The following is a 12049-nucleotide window of genomic DNA, read 5'->3' on the forward strand; positions in this document are numbered from 1 at the left end:
GTGGTGATCAGTAATAAAGCAAGTTTGTTGTGCTTCATAACTAAAATAACAATGGGAATGTGATTCCCAGGTTAATATCAGTAAGAAGAGAATTGAACATCAATATCTAGATATTTACAATCATAGAGGAAGAAAATATTACAACAGAACTTTTATGGTATTGTTTCAACCGGCCTAATGTAAAATCTCATTACAAGACTAAGTTACTAAGTGCTTAAGCAGGAACCCAAGCAGAGAGAGCATGAAGAATACGGCCTTTCCAGCCCTGCAAAACCCACTTGCCATCCTGGTCAACCACAAAATCTCTATGATACTCTTTCTTCACCATTCCCTTGATTTCATTCACCAATTCCTGATCCACCCGAATTTGCTTGAAGCCTGCTCTCTTGTTCCTAATCTGCCATTGCTTGTAGCTCTCCGGCCTTTCAACTCTCTCTGCTCCCTCACAAGCTATCACATTGATAGCATCCCTTCCGATCAACCCTTTCTCAAGTATCATCCTTTCTGCATCTTCGCGGGGGACATTAGCCTCAAACATATCAAATTGTGACGAGAAGTGGAAGAGTGCCTCCCTGAACCGTGTCAGGAAAAACGGCGCGCTATAGGAGCCATTGACTACCCCATGCAGGAAGATGTTTGGATTAATGCTCCTGATCAGCTTCAACACTGCATCTCTTGGACTGTTTACTAACACAGTTTCATCCGGCAGGTTTTTCAGCCTGTAAAAGCAGTTAACCACTGTCACTTCATTCCTGTCTATTTTAAGATCCTCAAGCCTGATTGTTTCCCATTTCTGTGCAATGCAGTTGTATTCGAAAGGCACATTGTGCCTCTTACAGTAATTCTCCAGGCGTCTACCAGTCTCCTCGAGCCTTTCTGCCGGCCGGAATCCCGGCTGAGGAAGATCAATTCCGGTTATACGAAGCTTTATAGGCACATTTCTCTGTGACAGACGCTTGATAAGGCAGGGCCACTGGAAACCATAGCAAATTCCAAAGTCAATAATGTGAACACAGCTTTCATTCTGTACTAGGTTCATGATTGTTTGGGTTGCAAATGTATTTGTCATCCTCTGCAAAGGAGAAGCTGTCACATATAGTTTGTGAGCTTTCAACATATCAGCAGCAGATGCCATATCAAGGGGAAGATATGAAGGTGTTCCGGCATTCAACCGTGTCTCAAGGCCAATGGCGAAGTAATGCGCCATACGCTGCATTCCATCCCCAGCTGGTGAAGAATGTTGCCTAATCTGCTTGAGTGTATCATATGCATTCCTCTGATCATAGTTTGCCACTGCTTGTGCACACTGAGTTAGCAGACTCCATAAATCCACAGTTGCACCTGTGTTGCTATTTCTGCTGCTTCCTTTCTTCGATCTTGCCGTCTTTCCACTGGATCCAACTGAGTCAACATTCTGCCTCTTCGGCATCTCATTCTCTGGTAAGGGTTCAACACCAGGTAAACATTGACTTCTTCCAATCTGAACACGCAGCACTTCATCAAGAATCTCTGGTGGCTCTGACTCATCAGAGAAAACAGCTGAGATCTTGCTTCCTCTTCGACCTTGTTCATAAGAAGTATCATCATCAACCTGAATACTTCTCTTTTCCCTTGTTCCTGTTGTTCCAGATCGAGATCCCTCTTCATTGTTTGTCTGCAGCACCATGTTCTGGTAGTGAATTTCTGAAGATCCATCATTTGGAGAGTCAAGAAGATTGAGCCAATCTGACTCATAAGAGTCATTATCAGGGGCTTGTAGCAAAGAAGATTCATATTCACCAACAAGATTGACCCAATCAGACTCATAAGAGTTATTATCAGTGGTGCAGCTGCTATAGCTCTCGAAGCTGGTGGTCCGACCATAATCACCATCTCGGTTGTTTTCATCACAGCCTTGAGAGGGTATAGAATTTGATGAATTTCCAAGCACTTCAGAGAATGATTTTTCAGCAGCTTGGAGCTTCAAACACTGCTGCAACATACAGGGTTTGTTCTCCAAGTCATCTTCCTCCTCCATGAGGATGTCACTTATGTATCTGAGGATGGGGTTGGAATATTTATTATACTCAGCAGAATCTTCACTTGAGCTGGTTCCAGGTGAATATGATGAACCCTCATAGTGAAAACCATTCATTATTGGTTCCTGATTAGAAAACAGTGAGATATGACCAGAGAAATTTTCTAGATGTGGGTTGGTAGAAAGCATATTGAATTGAAGGCTAAACAAAGAGAGAATCTATTCTGTAACAAGGTTGTTTCTTAGGAACAGATCTACCAAGGAAAAAGAAAGATTCAGAAATCTAAATAGCTGACCTCTTAATTTTTGGATAATGATCAATGATATATCATTAGAAGATGATGATAACAGGAGATAAACCCTATAGAACAAAGTAGTATTATTCAGTATCTATGAATTCTAAGTGAGGAGTAATCAGCTGCTTTTCAGATATGGTCTATGCTTAGTTTTTGAGGTCAAGTCCCTTCTTATAGCATAATATAAATACACATGAAACTAAGCCATTTCTGTGGTGAGGAACCTTCATAGAAGCTGTGCCATAGCCACCACCCCCACTTGCCATTTTCATATTCTAATGGTACAATTATTTTAAAAAACATCATTAAAAATCATAACTCATCTTAATTATCTTCTTAATTTTTAAATAGAAAAGTTTTAATTTTTCGTCTTTTTTATAATTTTAAAAAATAATATATATTTATATTCTTACTCATTTAAATATTAAAAAGATAATTAAAAATTAAATTATGACTCCTAAGCATTACTGCTATATTAACAATCAATTATAGATAGGGCTGGCAATGGGTAGGGTAGGGTAGGGTTTGGACCCTACCCTAACCCTACCCGCGGGTTGAAAATTTCATTAAAACTCTACCCTACCCTACCCGCGGGTTGACCCTACCCGCACCCTAAAATTCTAAACCCTATCCTACCCTACCCTACCCGCAGAAATATCAAAATTTTTCAAAGTAAATATAAAATTCAATTATTTCGAATTTTATACGTATTAATAACATAAAAAATAAAAAAATTAATGCTCTAAATTACTTAATTAACTAACTAGTTTTGTGGTTGTCCACTTATTATAAGTCATTACATAAGAGAGGTTGTGGGTTCAACTCTCACTTCCTTCACTATATAGAGAGATTTTTATAAAATATGTGTTATATATGAGGTGCGGGTAGGGTAGGGTACGGGTTTAGGGTGTACCCTACCCTACCCTACCCGCAGGCATACCCGGACCGTACCCTACCCTACCCGAACGGGTTGGACCGGGTTGAATACCCGCGGGTAGGATATGAATTGCCAGCCCTAATTAGTGGTAGGCACGGTCAAAGCTCAAAAGGAAGATTAATTTATTTGATAAAAAAATTACAAAAATATTTATAAACACAAAAAATTAATTATTATATATTTTGAATATTTATAATAATATATTAATTTTTTATATATATTTTTAAATAAAGTAATCCATCAATAAAATAATTTAATCAAAATGTTATTATAATTTTTTTTTTACTAGCAAAGTAGCAATGCAATAAAAATATATAGTCTTATTTTTTGCAATTACTCAGTTAACTCAATTCTTTCAGTCTAGTTTTTTTAGTGAGTAATCCGATGATATACTTTATTTTAGTCGAATAATCTAACAATATACTTTATTTTATACTTTTAAATATACTAATAACAAAAAATAATAAATTCTAATAACCCTCTACCATTCTTTCAATAACAATTTGTGTGGTAAGGCTTTTAGCCCTACAAATTTAAACATATGTTACTATTCGTGATAAGATATCAACCCTTAACTTTAGATAAAATCATGCACATGCCAAAAGTTTTCGTTCAAATCTGGTATCTAATTTTCTTTAATCTGGAATTATCAACTTTAGAGAAATCATGCATATGCTAAATATGCGTGAAGATCAATAATTTCAAAGCTTTTTCGTTATTCTGAATATTTTGCTCTTTGTTGTGATAATGCTTTAATGACCAAGCAATCAAGCATTGGCTCTATAGAAATTAAATGAGGAAGAAGCTAAAATTCAACAATCAGCTTAATATTTCTGGAAATCAAAGTGGAAATGAGTCTTTTAGGTGGGTTTATTTGTCTAAATTTCAAAGACTTTTTTAATTTATTTTTGTTTTTTTCCTAAACAAGGGTGAGAAAATTATACATCTATGATTTTCATGTTTGATATATCATATATGTCATCTCATGGCTAAAAAATTTTGATATGGAAGTAAAATGAGTGATATACTTTAACATGATAATTTTTGGTGTTTTTTAAAATTATGGACCCTCCGATTTGTGTTTAAAAGTTGAAAAAAATTCAGAGTACACAAACCGGAGGGTCCGATTTGTGTTAAAAAATTGAAAAAACTCAGAGTACACAACTCGGACCATGCGAGTTCTTTGGTAATGAAATTTTGCTTCACAAATCGCATGGTCCGATTTGCAGCTGATGGAATTTGAAATCTGAAACGTGAAATTCGGACCCTTCGTTTTTCTTGTTTTGGATTTTTTTTTTACATTTCAAGGGACACAACTCGGAGAGTCCGAATTCTACTTCCTCTGATCCCACAACGAGGTGAAACACCCCTCCTCCCCATACGCGAGTCCAGCACTTTATTCATTTGCTTTCATATTCAAATTAAATTTCCTCATCTCACTTTGTCTTTGGTTAAAAAAAAAAAAATGGAAAAAATCCCAATTATACTAGGTGTGTGAAGTTAAACTTGATTTTGTTTGCATTGTTTCAGAGAAAACAATTTTACACCAAAAGGTTAGAAGGTGTTAATGACAAGACAATAGAAAAAGCAAACACACTTTTTAATTTAGATATAGAAGGGGAAGTGGCGTAGGACGCAGTTATGGAGTATATGGATGTTTTACATAGTTGTGGTGTTAAGAGTAAATCGAACCCTCTGATTTGTGTTTAAAAAATTAAAAAAATTTGCAGTACACAAATCGGACAGTACGATTTCGATTTGTGTTTTAGATAATTAAAAAAAATTAATATTAAAATCGGACCATCCAATTTTTGTTTTCAAAATAAAAAAAAATAAAAGTACAAATCGGACCCTCTGATTTTTTCTCCCTTAACTTTTTTAATAAAGAAATCGGGACATTCCATTTTCTTTACTTCATAGTTTAAAAAAAACTTTCCCTACATTTATATCTAGCACCACCCACTTCCATAACCATGCAAAACACACACAGAATTTTCATATCCAAAAAATTGAGCCAAGTCTAAAACAAATAAAGGGAATATGATTGATTGATTGCTATGTTAATACAAGTAAGAAGGGATGTAAACATCAATATTTATCTTATATTATACAACCGTCATAGAGGAAGAAAAGAAAATAAAAACAAAAGTATAGAATCTCATTACCAAACTATGTTACTAACTGCTTTCTGCTTATGCAGGAACCCAAACAGAGAGAGCATGAAAAATACGACCTTTCCAGCCATGCAAAACCCAGTTGCCATCCTGCTCAACCACAAAATCTCTATGATACTCATTCTTCACCATTCCCTTGATTTCATTCACCAATTCCTGATCCACCCGAATTTGCTTGAAGCCTGCTCTCTTGTTCCTAATCTGCCATTGCTTGTAGCTTTCTGGCCTTTCAACTCTCTCTGCTCCCTCACAAGCTATCACATTGATAGCATCCCTTCCAATCATCCCTTTCTCAAGTATCATCCTTTCTGCATCTTCGCGGGGGCAATTAGCTTCAAACATATTAAACTGCGATGAGAAGTGGAAGAGAGCCTCCCTGAACCGAGTCGGGAAAAACGGTGCACTATAAGAGCCATTGACTACCCCATGCAGGAAGATGTTTGGATTAATGCTCCTGATCAGCTTCAACACTGCATCTCTTGGACTGTTTACTAACACAGTTTCATCCGGCAGGTTTTTCAGCCTGTAAAAGCAGTTAACCACTGTCACTTCATTCCTGTCTATTTTAAGATCCTCAAGCCTGATTGTTTCCCATTTCTGTGCAATGCAGTTGTATTCGAAAGGCACCTTGTACCTCTTACACAAAGTCTCCAACCGTCTTCCGGTCTCCTCGACCCTTTCCGTCGGCCGGAAACCCGGCTGAGGAAGATCAATTCCGGTTATACGAAGCTTTATAGCCCCGTTTCTCTCTGACAGATACTTGATAAGGCAGGGCCACTGGAAACCATAGCTAATTCCAAAGTCAATAATGTGAACGCGGCTTTCATTCTGAACCAGGTTCTTGATTGTTTGGGTTGCCAATTTATTTGTCATCCACTGCAAAGGCGAAGCTGTAACGTAGAGTTTGTAAGCTTTCAACATATCTGCAGCAGATGCCATATCAAGGGGAGGATATGACGGTGTTCCGGCATTCAACCGTGTCTCGAGGCCAATGGCGAAGTAATGCGCCATACGCTGGAGTCCATCGCCGGACGGTGAAGAATGCTGCCTAATCTTCTTGAGTGTATCATATGCATTCCTCTTATCATAGTCTGCCACTGCTTGTGCACATTGAGTTAGCAAAGTCCATAAATCCACAGTTGCATCTGTGTTGCTGTTTCTGTTCTTTGAACGTCCTGTCTTGGAATTGGAACCAACTGAGTCAACATTCTGCATCTTCAGCATGTCATTTTTTGATAAGGGCTCAACACAACAATATTTTTTACTTCTTCCAAACGGGATACGCAGCACTTCATCAAGAATCTCTGGTGGTTCTGACTCGTCGGAGAAAACAGTAGCTGAGATCTTGTTTCCTCTTCGGCCTTGTTCATATGAAGCATCATCATCAACCTGATAGCTTCTCTTTTCCCTTGTTCCAGGACTAGATCCTTCTTCATTGTTGATCAATGGAACCATGTTCTGGTAGTGAGTTCCATAAGATCCACCAAGAAGAGAGGCTTGTAGCAAAGAGGATTCATACTCGCCAACAAGATTGACCCAATCAAACTCACAAGAGCTATTATCAGTGTTAAAGCTGCTATAGCTTTCGAAGCTTGTGCTGCGACAGTAATCACCATTTTGGTTGCTTTCATCGCAGCCTTGAGATGGTGGAGAATTTGATGAATTTCCAAGCACCTCAGAGAATGATTTTTCAGCAGCTTGGAGCCTCAAACACTCTTGCAACATACAGGGTTTGTTCTCCAAGTCATCTTCCTCATCCATGAGGATGTCACTTATGTATCTGAGGATGTTATTGGAATATTTAATAGACTCAGTGGAATCTCCGCTTGAGATGGTTCCGGAAGAAGATGAAGATGATGAATGAAAACCATTCATTATTGGTTGCAGATGACCAGGGAAATTTTCTAGATAAGGATTGGTAGAAAGCATATTGAATCTAAGGCTAAACAAAGATATAATCTATATGTAACAACTAACAAGAAAGGTTCAAAAATCAAAATAGCTAACCCTTTTAACTTAATTTTTGGATAATAATCAATGATTTATATATCATCATTAGAACCTGACAATGATAACAGGAGATAAATCCTATAGAACACAGTAGTATTGTTCAGTATCTATGAAACTCTTGTGTGAGTTGAAGAGTAACCTATATTCGGCTATGGTATATGGCTATTTTTTGGGTCAAGCCCTTTTTATAGAATAATATAAATGTAAATATATAAATATATATAGTTAAGCCATTTCTGTAGTGAGGAACATTCAAAGAAGCTGTGCTATAGCCATCACCTCTTCTTGTCCTTTTAAATTTTTGTGTAATTTTTATTAGATATTTTACTAGTACAATTATTTAATGTTATAACAACTAAAGTTAATAGTAGTCAATGTCAAGATTTGGAAGGAAGACTAATGCATTTAGTAAAAACAAAAAATACAAAAATATTCCTAAATCTAAAAGTTTAATTATGAAATAATTTACTATATATTTTATAATAAAATAATTAACTATCAAAATAATTAAATCAATTATAAATTTATAATCAATTTTTTCACAAATAATGTAACAAAAAATTTATAAATATTAAACACATGTTTTTATAAAAAAATAAGTGATTAAAAATTTTAAAATAAGTTTAACTTTAATAAAATAAATAAAAATTATATATAATTATTTTTATATAAAATTAATAATTAAAAATTTAATAATTTATTTATATGCATTAAATTATATAATAATTTTTAATTATCTACAAAATAAATGTACATAAATCTTCACCAATAAGATAAGTATGACTAAATTTACTTTGAATTTTTAGTTTATTCGAAAATAAATAAACAACTAAACAAAACAGAAGTCATTGTCTTGTTACATGGGAGATAAGTGCAATGTGATTTCCCGTCTCCATGCCGTGAATGTAGTAAAAAGTATACACGTGGCAAATGGAGGTGAAACCTTGATCACCAATTATTCGAGTTTAATGTGAATGCACCGGACCACCAATGAATTTTGTTTTCTTGGGTCCCATGATTCCACACTGTAATAGTCTAATAGAGTCATTGAATTGTTATCATTATCTTGGTCAAAAGAAAAAAAAATGTATATTTATAAAATACTGAATAAATAAATAACATTGCCAACATCGTATCATAGCATAGGAAAAAGTGAAATTTCAAAGGAGGCTTTTTCTATCTCCCCGAAAATTGAAACTTCAACGATATTATGGGTGATAATAAATTGGCAAGACAAGATAGATCCAGATACATTGCCCTGAACGGCTGAAATAATATTTGGTATTGACTTTGTCTTGTTTTTTTTCTCACTACTTTTGATATTATAAATTGAATTAGTTTTAATATATTTTTTATAATAACTAATTTTAAAATATATTTAATCACAATACTATATTAATAAAAATAATTATTTTTATATTAATTATATAAATAATTATTTAAAATAATAAATATAATTAAATAACTATAAACACATTAAAATTAAATTTTTATAAATTATAATTTTTACACTATATATACGTAAGTTTATGTTTATTTATTTTGATTCATCCTTAGTAATAGTCTTTTTGACTGAAGACACAAATTCAGCCTAGTTAGAAATTCAAAGTTTTAGTTAAAAACAAATTAAGTCTTGATGTGATTGATTAATGGCCTTTAATTAAGAAATTAGGTTCTTCAATCAAGAATTTTGTATAAATTTTATTGAATAATAACAAATCTAGTTTTGACGTGTTTATTTTCGTTACTTTCTACATATACTATATTCAAATTGTTCGTTGGTCGGGTTCCAAACGGATCGGGTGGACAGAAGGATCAGGGGTGAGGGTGCCTTAGCTTGGGTCGCACTGTCTTTCGGGTAGCCGAGTAGCCGAGCACTTGTCCTGGAGAGATGATGAGGGGGGCGCCACCTGCAAAGACACTCCGACGCTCAAGTCAGTGATGTACAGGCGGGCAGTATGATAGGTTGAGAGAATGTGACGTACCTCGGGGGAAGAGCCAATCTTCCCCTTTTATACATGTCAGTAATGGGCCCCACGTGAGGTCAGGCCCAATTCTCCAAGGACGCTGCCATGTAGCCGTGTGTGAACCGTATAGGACGCGTGTCCGGGTCGGCTGAAGTGCAGGCATCCGGGTCGGGTAGAACTTGGACCAGGTCGACCCGTGTGGACCTTGGGCCGGGCCATAACAGTGCCCCCACGCGCCAATGGTAGTCGTGGGAGCTACCAATGGCGTGCAGTTTCGCATGTCGTCTGGTCGGCCGCTCGTGGGGAGGAGGCGCTTTCAGCGCGCGTGTCCTTTGGTTTGCGTAGGCAACCGTTTCGTCGCTCCGTTTCTCGTGCCGAGCATTGAATGCTCATAATGGGGTAAAAAACCCCGTTTGAAAAGACCATTTTGCCCCCAGGCATTTCGCGCTCTGGAGGCAGTTTTTAAACGAGTGGTTTTGATATTTCTGCACTTTATGCACTTTTTTCGCACTCCCTATTCTCCCTTCTTCCTCCTTGCTACAAGGCTTTGCTGTGGTGCCTTCGTTCGTGTTTCTTGCATTTTCCCAGATTCAACTTCATCTTCCTTTCATCAATTCATGTAATTTTCTGATCAACCTCCCTTTTGTGCATTATTTCTGTATGCTTGTTATTTGGTTTTTTTATGTTACTGCGTAGCCTTTTAGTCGCGAGTAGATGTGTTAGGGGGGAAAGTACCATTCCAGGGTAGGCTTTTTCTCGTTCTCTTAGCCATTCAGTCTTGTCTAGCCTTAGTCGAGAAGTCGTGAGGGTGATGTTTGTGTTCGGCCTGAGCAACCGATCTCTTAGACTAACTGGATGGTACCCCCATGTAGGTATGGCTCGCACGGTCTCCCGGGCATCCGTCAACCCTGCGGCGTACGACCAGTATGCTTGGGTCGTCTCTGATGTAAGGGATTCACCCAATCAAATGGGCGAGGAGGAGCTCACCGAGTTCCGACAAGCCGGGTATTTGTGCGGCGGGACCGACGAGGAGGCCAATTACGACGTTTTCGTCCCGGCTCCTCACGAGCGATTGTACGAAATCAACTTCCAACCCCGTCAGGTCGCCGACTGGATTTGGTTCTACAAATCCATGTTCACTCAAGTCGGAGTTCGCATTCCTTTTTCAGCTTTTCAAATGGCGCTCTTAAACCGAATTTCCGTGTCACCGTCGCAGTTGCATCCGAACAGTTGGGCTTCGATCCGCTGTTTCGAGATGATCTGTGAATATCTCGAGCTGCCGGTGTCCGTGGATGTCTTCCTCTTCTTCTTTACCCTTACAAACCCTTCCAAGGAGGGAAAACATAAAAAAGGGTTCATGTCCTTCCGTGCTGCCCAGGGTTGGAAGATCTTTGGTTTGTTTGAAGATTCCTACCATGGGTTTAAGGACAAGTATTTTAAGGTCCGCCCTGCCAAAGGTCGTCACCCCTTTTGGTTGTCTTTGGAGGGGGTACGGCTCATCCCGACTTATTGGAGCTTCGGGGCAGGGTCCAATAGTTTTATTAAGGTAAATTATAAAAGCATGTCGGCAGTAGATAAGCAGATTGCCGAGGTGCTAAACGCAGTTTTTGGGAAGAACCCGGTAAATCCCCATCTCCTCATGGGTGACAGGGAGTCCGGCCGTAATTATATTTGTGAGGAGCTTTTCACTTTGCCCTTTGTCTTTTTTCCTTTTATTGATATTGTGTGGCGACTAACCGACCTTCTTCGTTTTCCTGTAGTGGATATGTCTGCGTCGGTGACGGGCCTTGCCGACTTGTTTCAAACCTTTCTTGCCGGTGGTGATGACGAGGAGGGTGACGAGCAGCCTACCCCCGAGGGACCTGATGCTCCTCCGGAGGGCCAGGATGCTCCCGAGCAGAGGGCCGCAATCGACGGGATCGGAACCTCGGCTCAGGGCGCCACGGTAGAAGGTGGCAAGGCGGTCCACGTTTTCCCTATCCGTGAGGTGACCGGGATTGGGGGTTCGGTGCCCACTCCGGATGATGAGGAGGTGGTAGAAGTCTCTAGCCCGAAGAGAAAGAGGAAGAAGGTCTCTACGGCGTCGTCAAGCCCTGAAGGGGTCCTCACCGTCATGGAGAGGAATTTTGATGCGAGCAACTTCATAGATACCCAATTGATCCCTGGCACTGAAGAGTACTTCCACGAGTCATCCCTTGCCGGGCAGGCGAGGTGGATGTACCGAACACTCCTGCGGGGCGCCGTGATAGCCCGGAAGGCCGAGTTTGAACTGTCCGGGATGGAGTCCCTCCGCAGGAGGTTGGAGGCCAGTGGGAAGGCCAACAACGAGTTAAAAAGTGAAGTTGAGACTCTTCGGGGGCAGCTGACTCAATCTTCGGAAAAGTTGGACGCCGCCGAGAAGAAAGCCACTGCTGCCGAGCAGAAAGCTACCTCCGCCGAACAAAAGTTAGCAGCTGCCGAGAAGAAACAGAAAGAGTCGGACGCGACGATTGAACGTTTGGTCGAGCGTGAGATGGCTCTGGAGAAACAGGTCGGCGAGGCGCAGAAACGTTCGGCCGAAGTCGAGAAGGAGAAGCAGGCCGTGGAGGCCGAACTGGCATCATGGAAGGCCAAGTACAAAGACGTCGTCAAACAGGGTAAAGGCGCGA

The 12049-nt window shown here is 39.0% G+C and overlaps 2 protein-coding genes across 2 annotated transcripts; both read right to left on the bottom strand.

The window, feature by feature from the left end:
- Nucleotides 1-92: 92 nt before the first annotated feature.
- On the bottom strand, nt 93-2520 carry LOC130944709 (scarecrow-like protein 9). Its single transcript, XM_057873183.1, has 2 exons — nt 2314-2520; nt 93-2143 (listed from the first exon to the last, which is right to left on the bottom strand). Exon 2 carries the CDS (start codon nt 2132-2134, stop codon nt 215-217), a length of 1920 nt encoding a protein of 639 aa, XP_057729166.1. The 5' UTR covers nt 2135-2143; nt 2314-2520; the 3' UTR covers nt 93-214.
- A 2751-nt stretch (nt 2521-5271) lies between these two features.
- Nucleotides 5272-7626, bottom strand: LOC130944710 (scarecrow-like protein 30). Its single transcript, XM_057873184.1, has one exon. It carries the CDS (start codon nt 7351-7353, stop codon nt 5443-5445), a length of 1911 nt encoding a protein of 636 aa, XP_057729167.1. The 5' UTR covers nt 7354-7626; the 3' UTR covers nt 5272-5442.
- Between the last annotated feature and the right edge of the window lie 4423 nt (nt 7627-12049).

The sequence above is a fragment of the Arachis stenosperma genome, chromosome 8, assembly GCF_014773155.1.
Source record: "Arachis stenosperma cultivar V10309 chromosome 8, arast.V10309.gnm1.PFL2, whole genome shotgun sequence".
In the NCBI taxonomy this organism is placed as follows: Eukaryota; Viridiplantae; Streptophyta; class Magnoliopsida; order Fabales; family Fabaceae; genus Arachis; species Arachis stenosperma.

Bases quoted from the DNA above. Each gene is read 5' to 3' on its own strand.
- LOC130944709 (XM_057873183.1), bottom strand. From the start codon at position 2,134: ATGAATGGTTTTCACTATGAGGGTTCATCATATTCACCTGGAACCAGC.
- LOC130944710 (XM_057873184.1), bottom strand. From the start codon at position 7,353: ATGCTTTCTACCAATCCTTATCTAGAAAATTTCCCTGGTCATCTGCAA.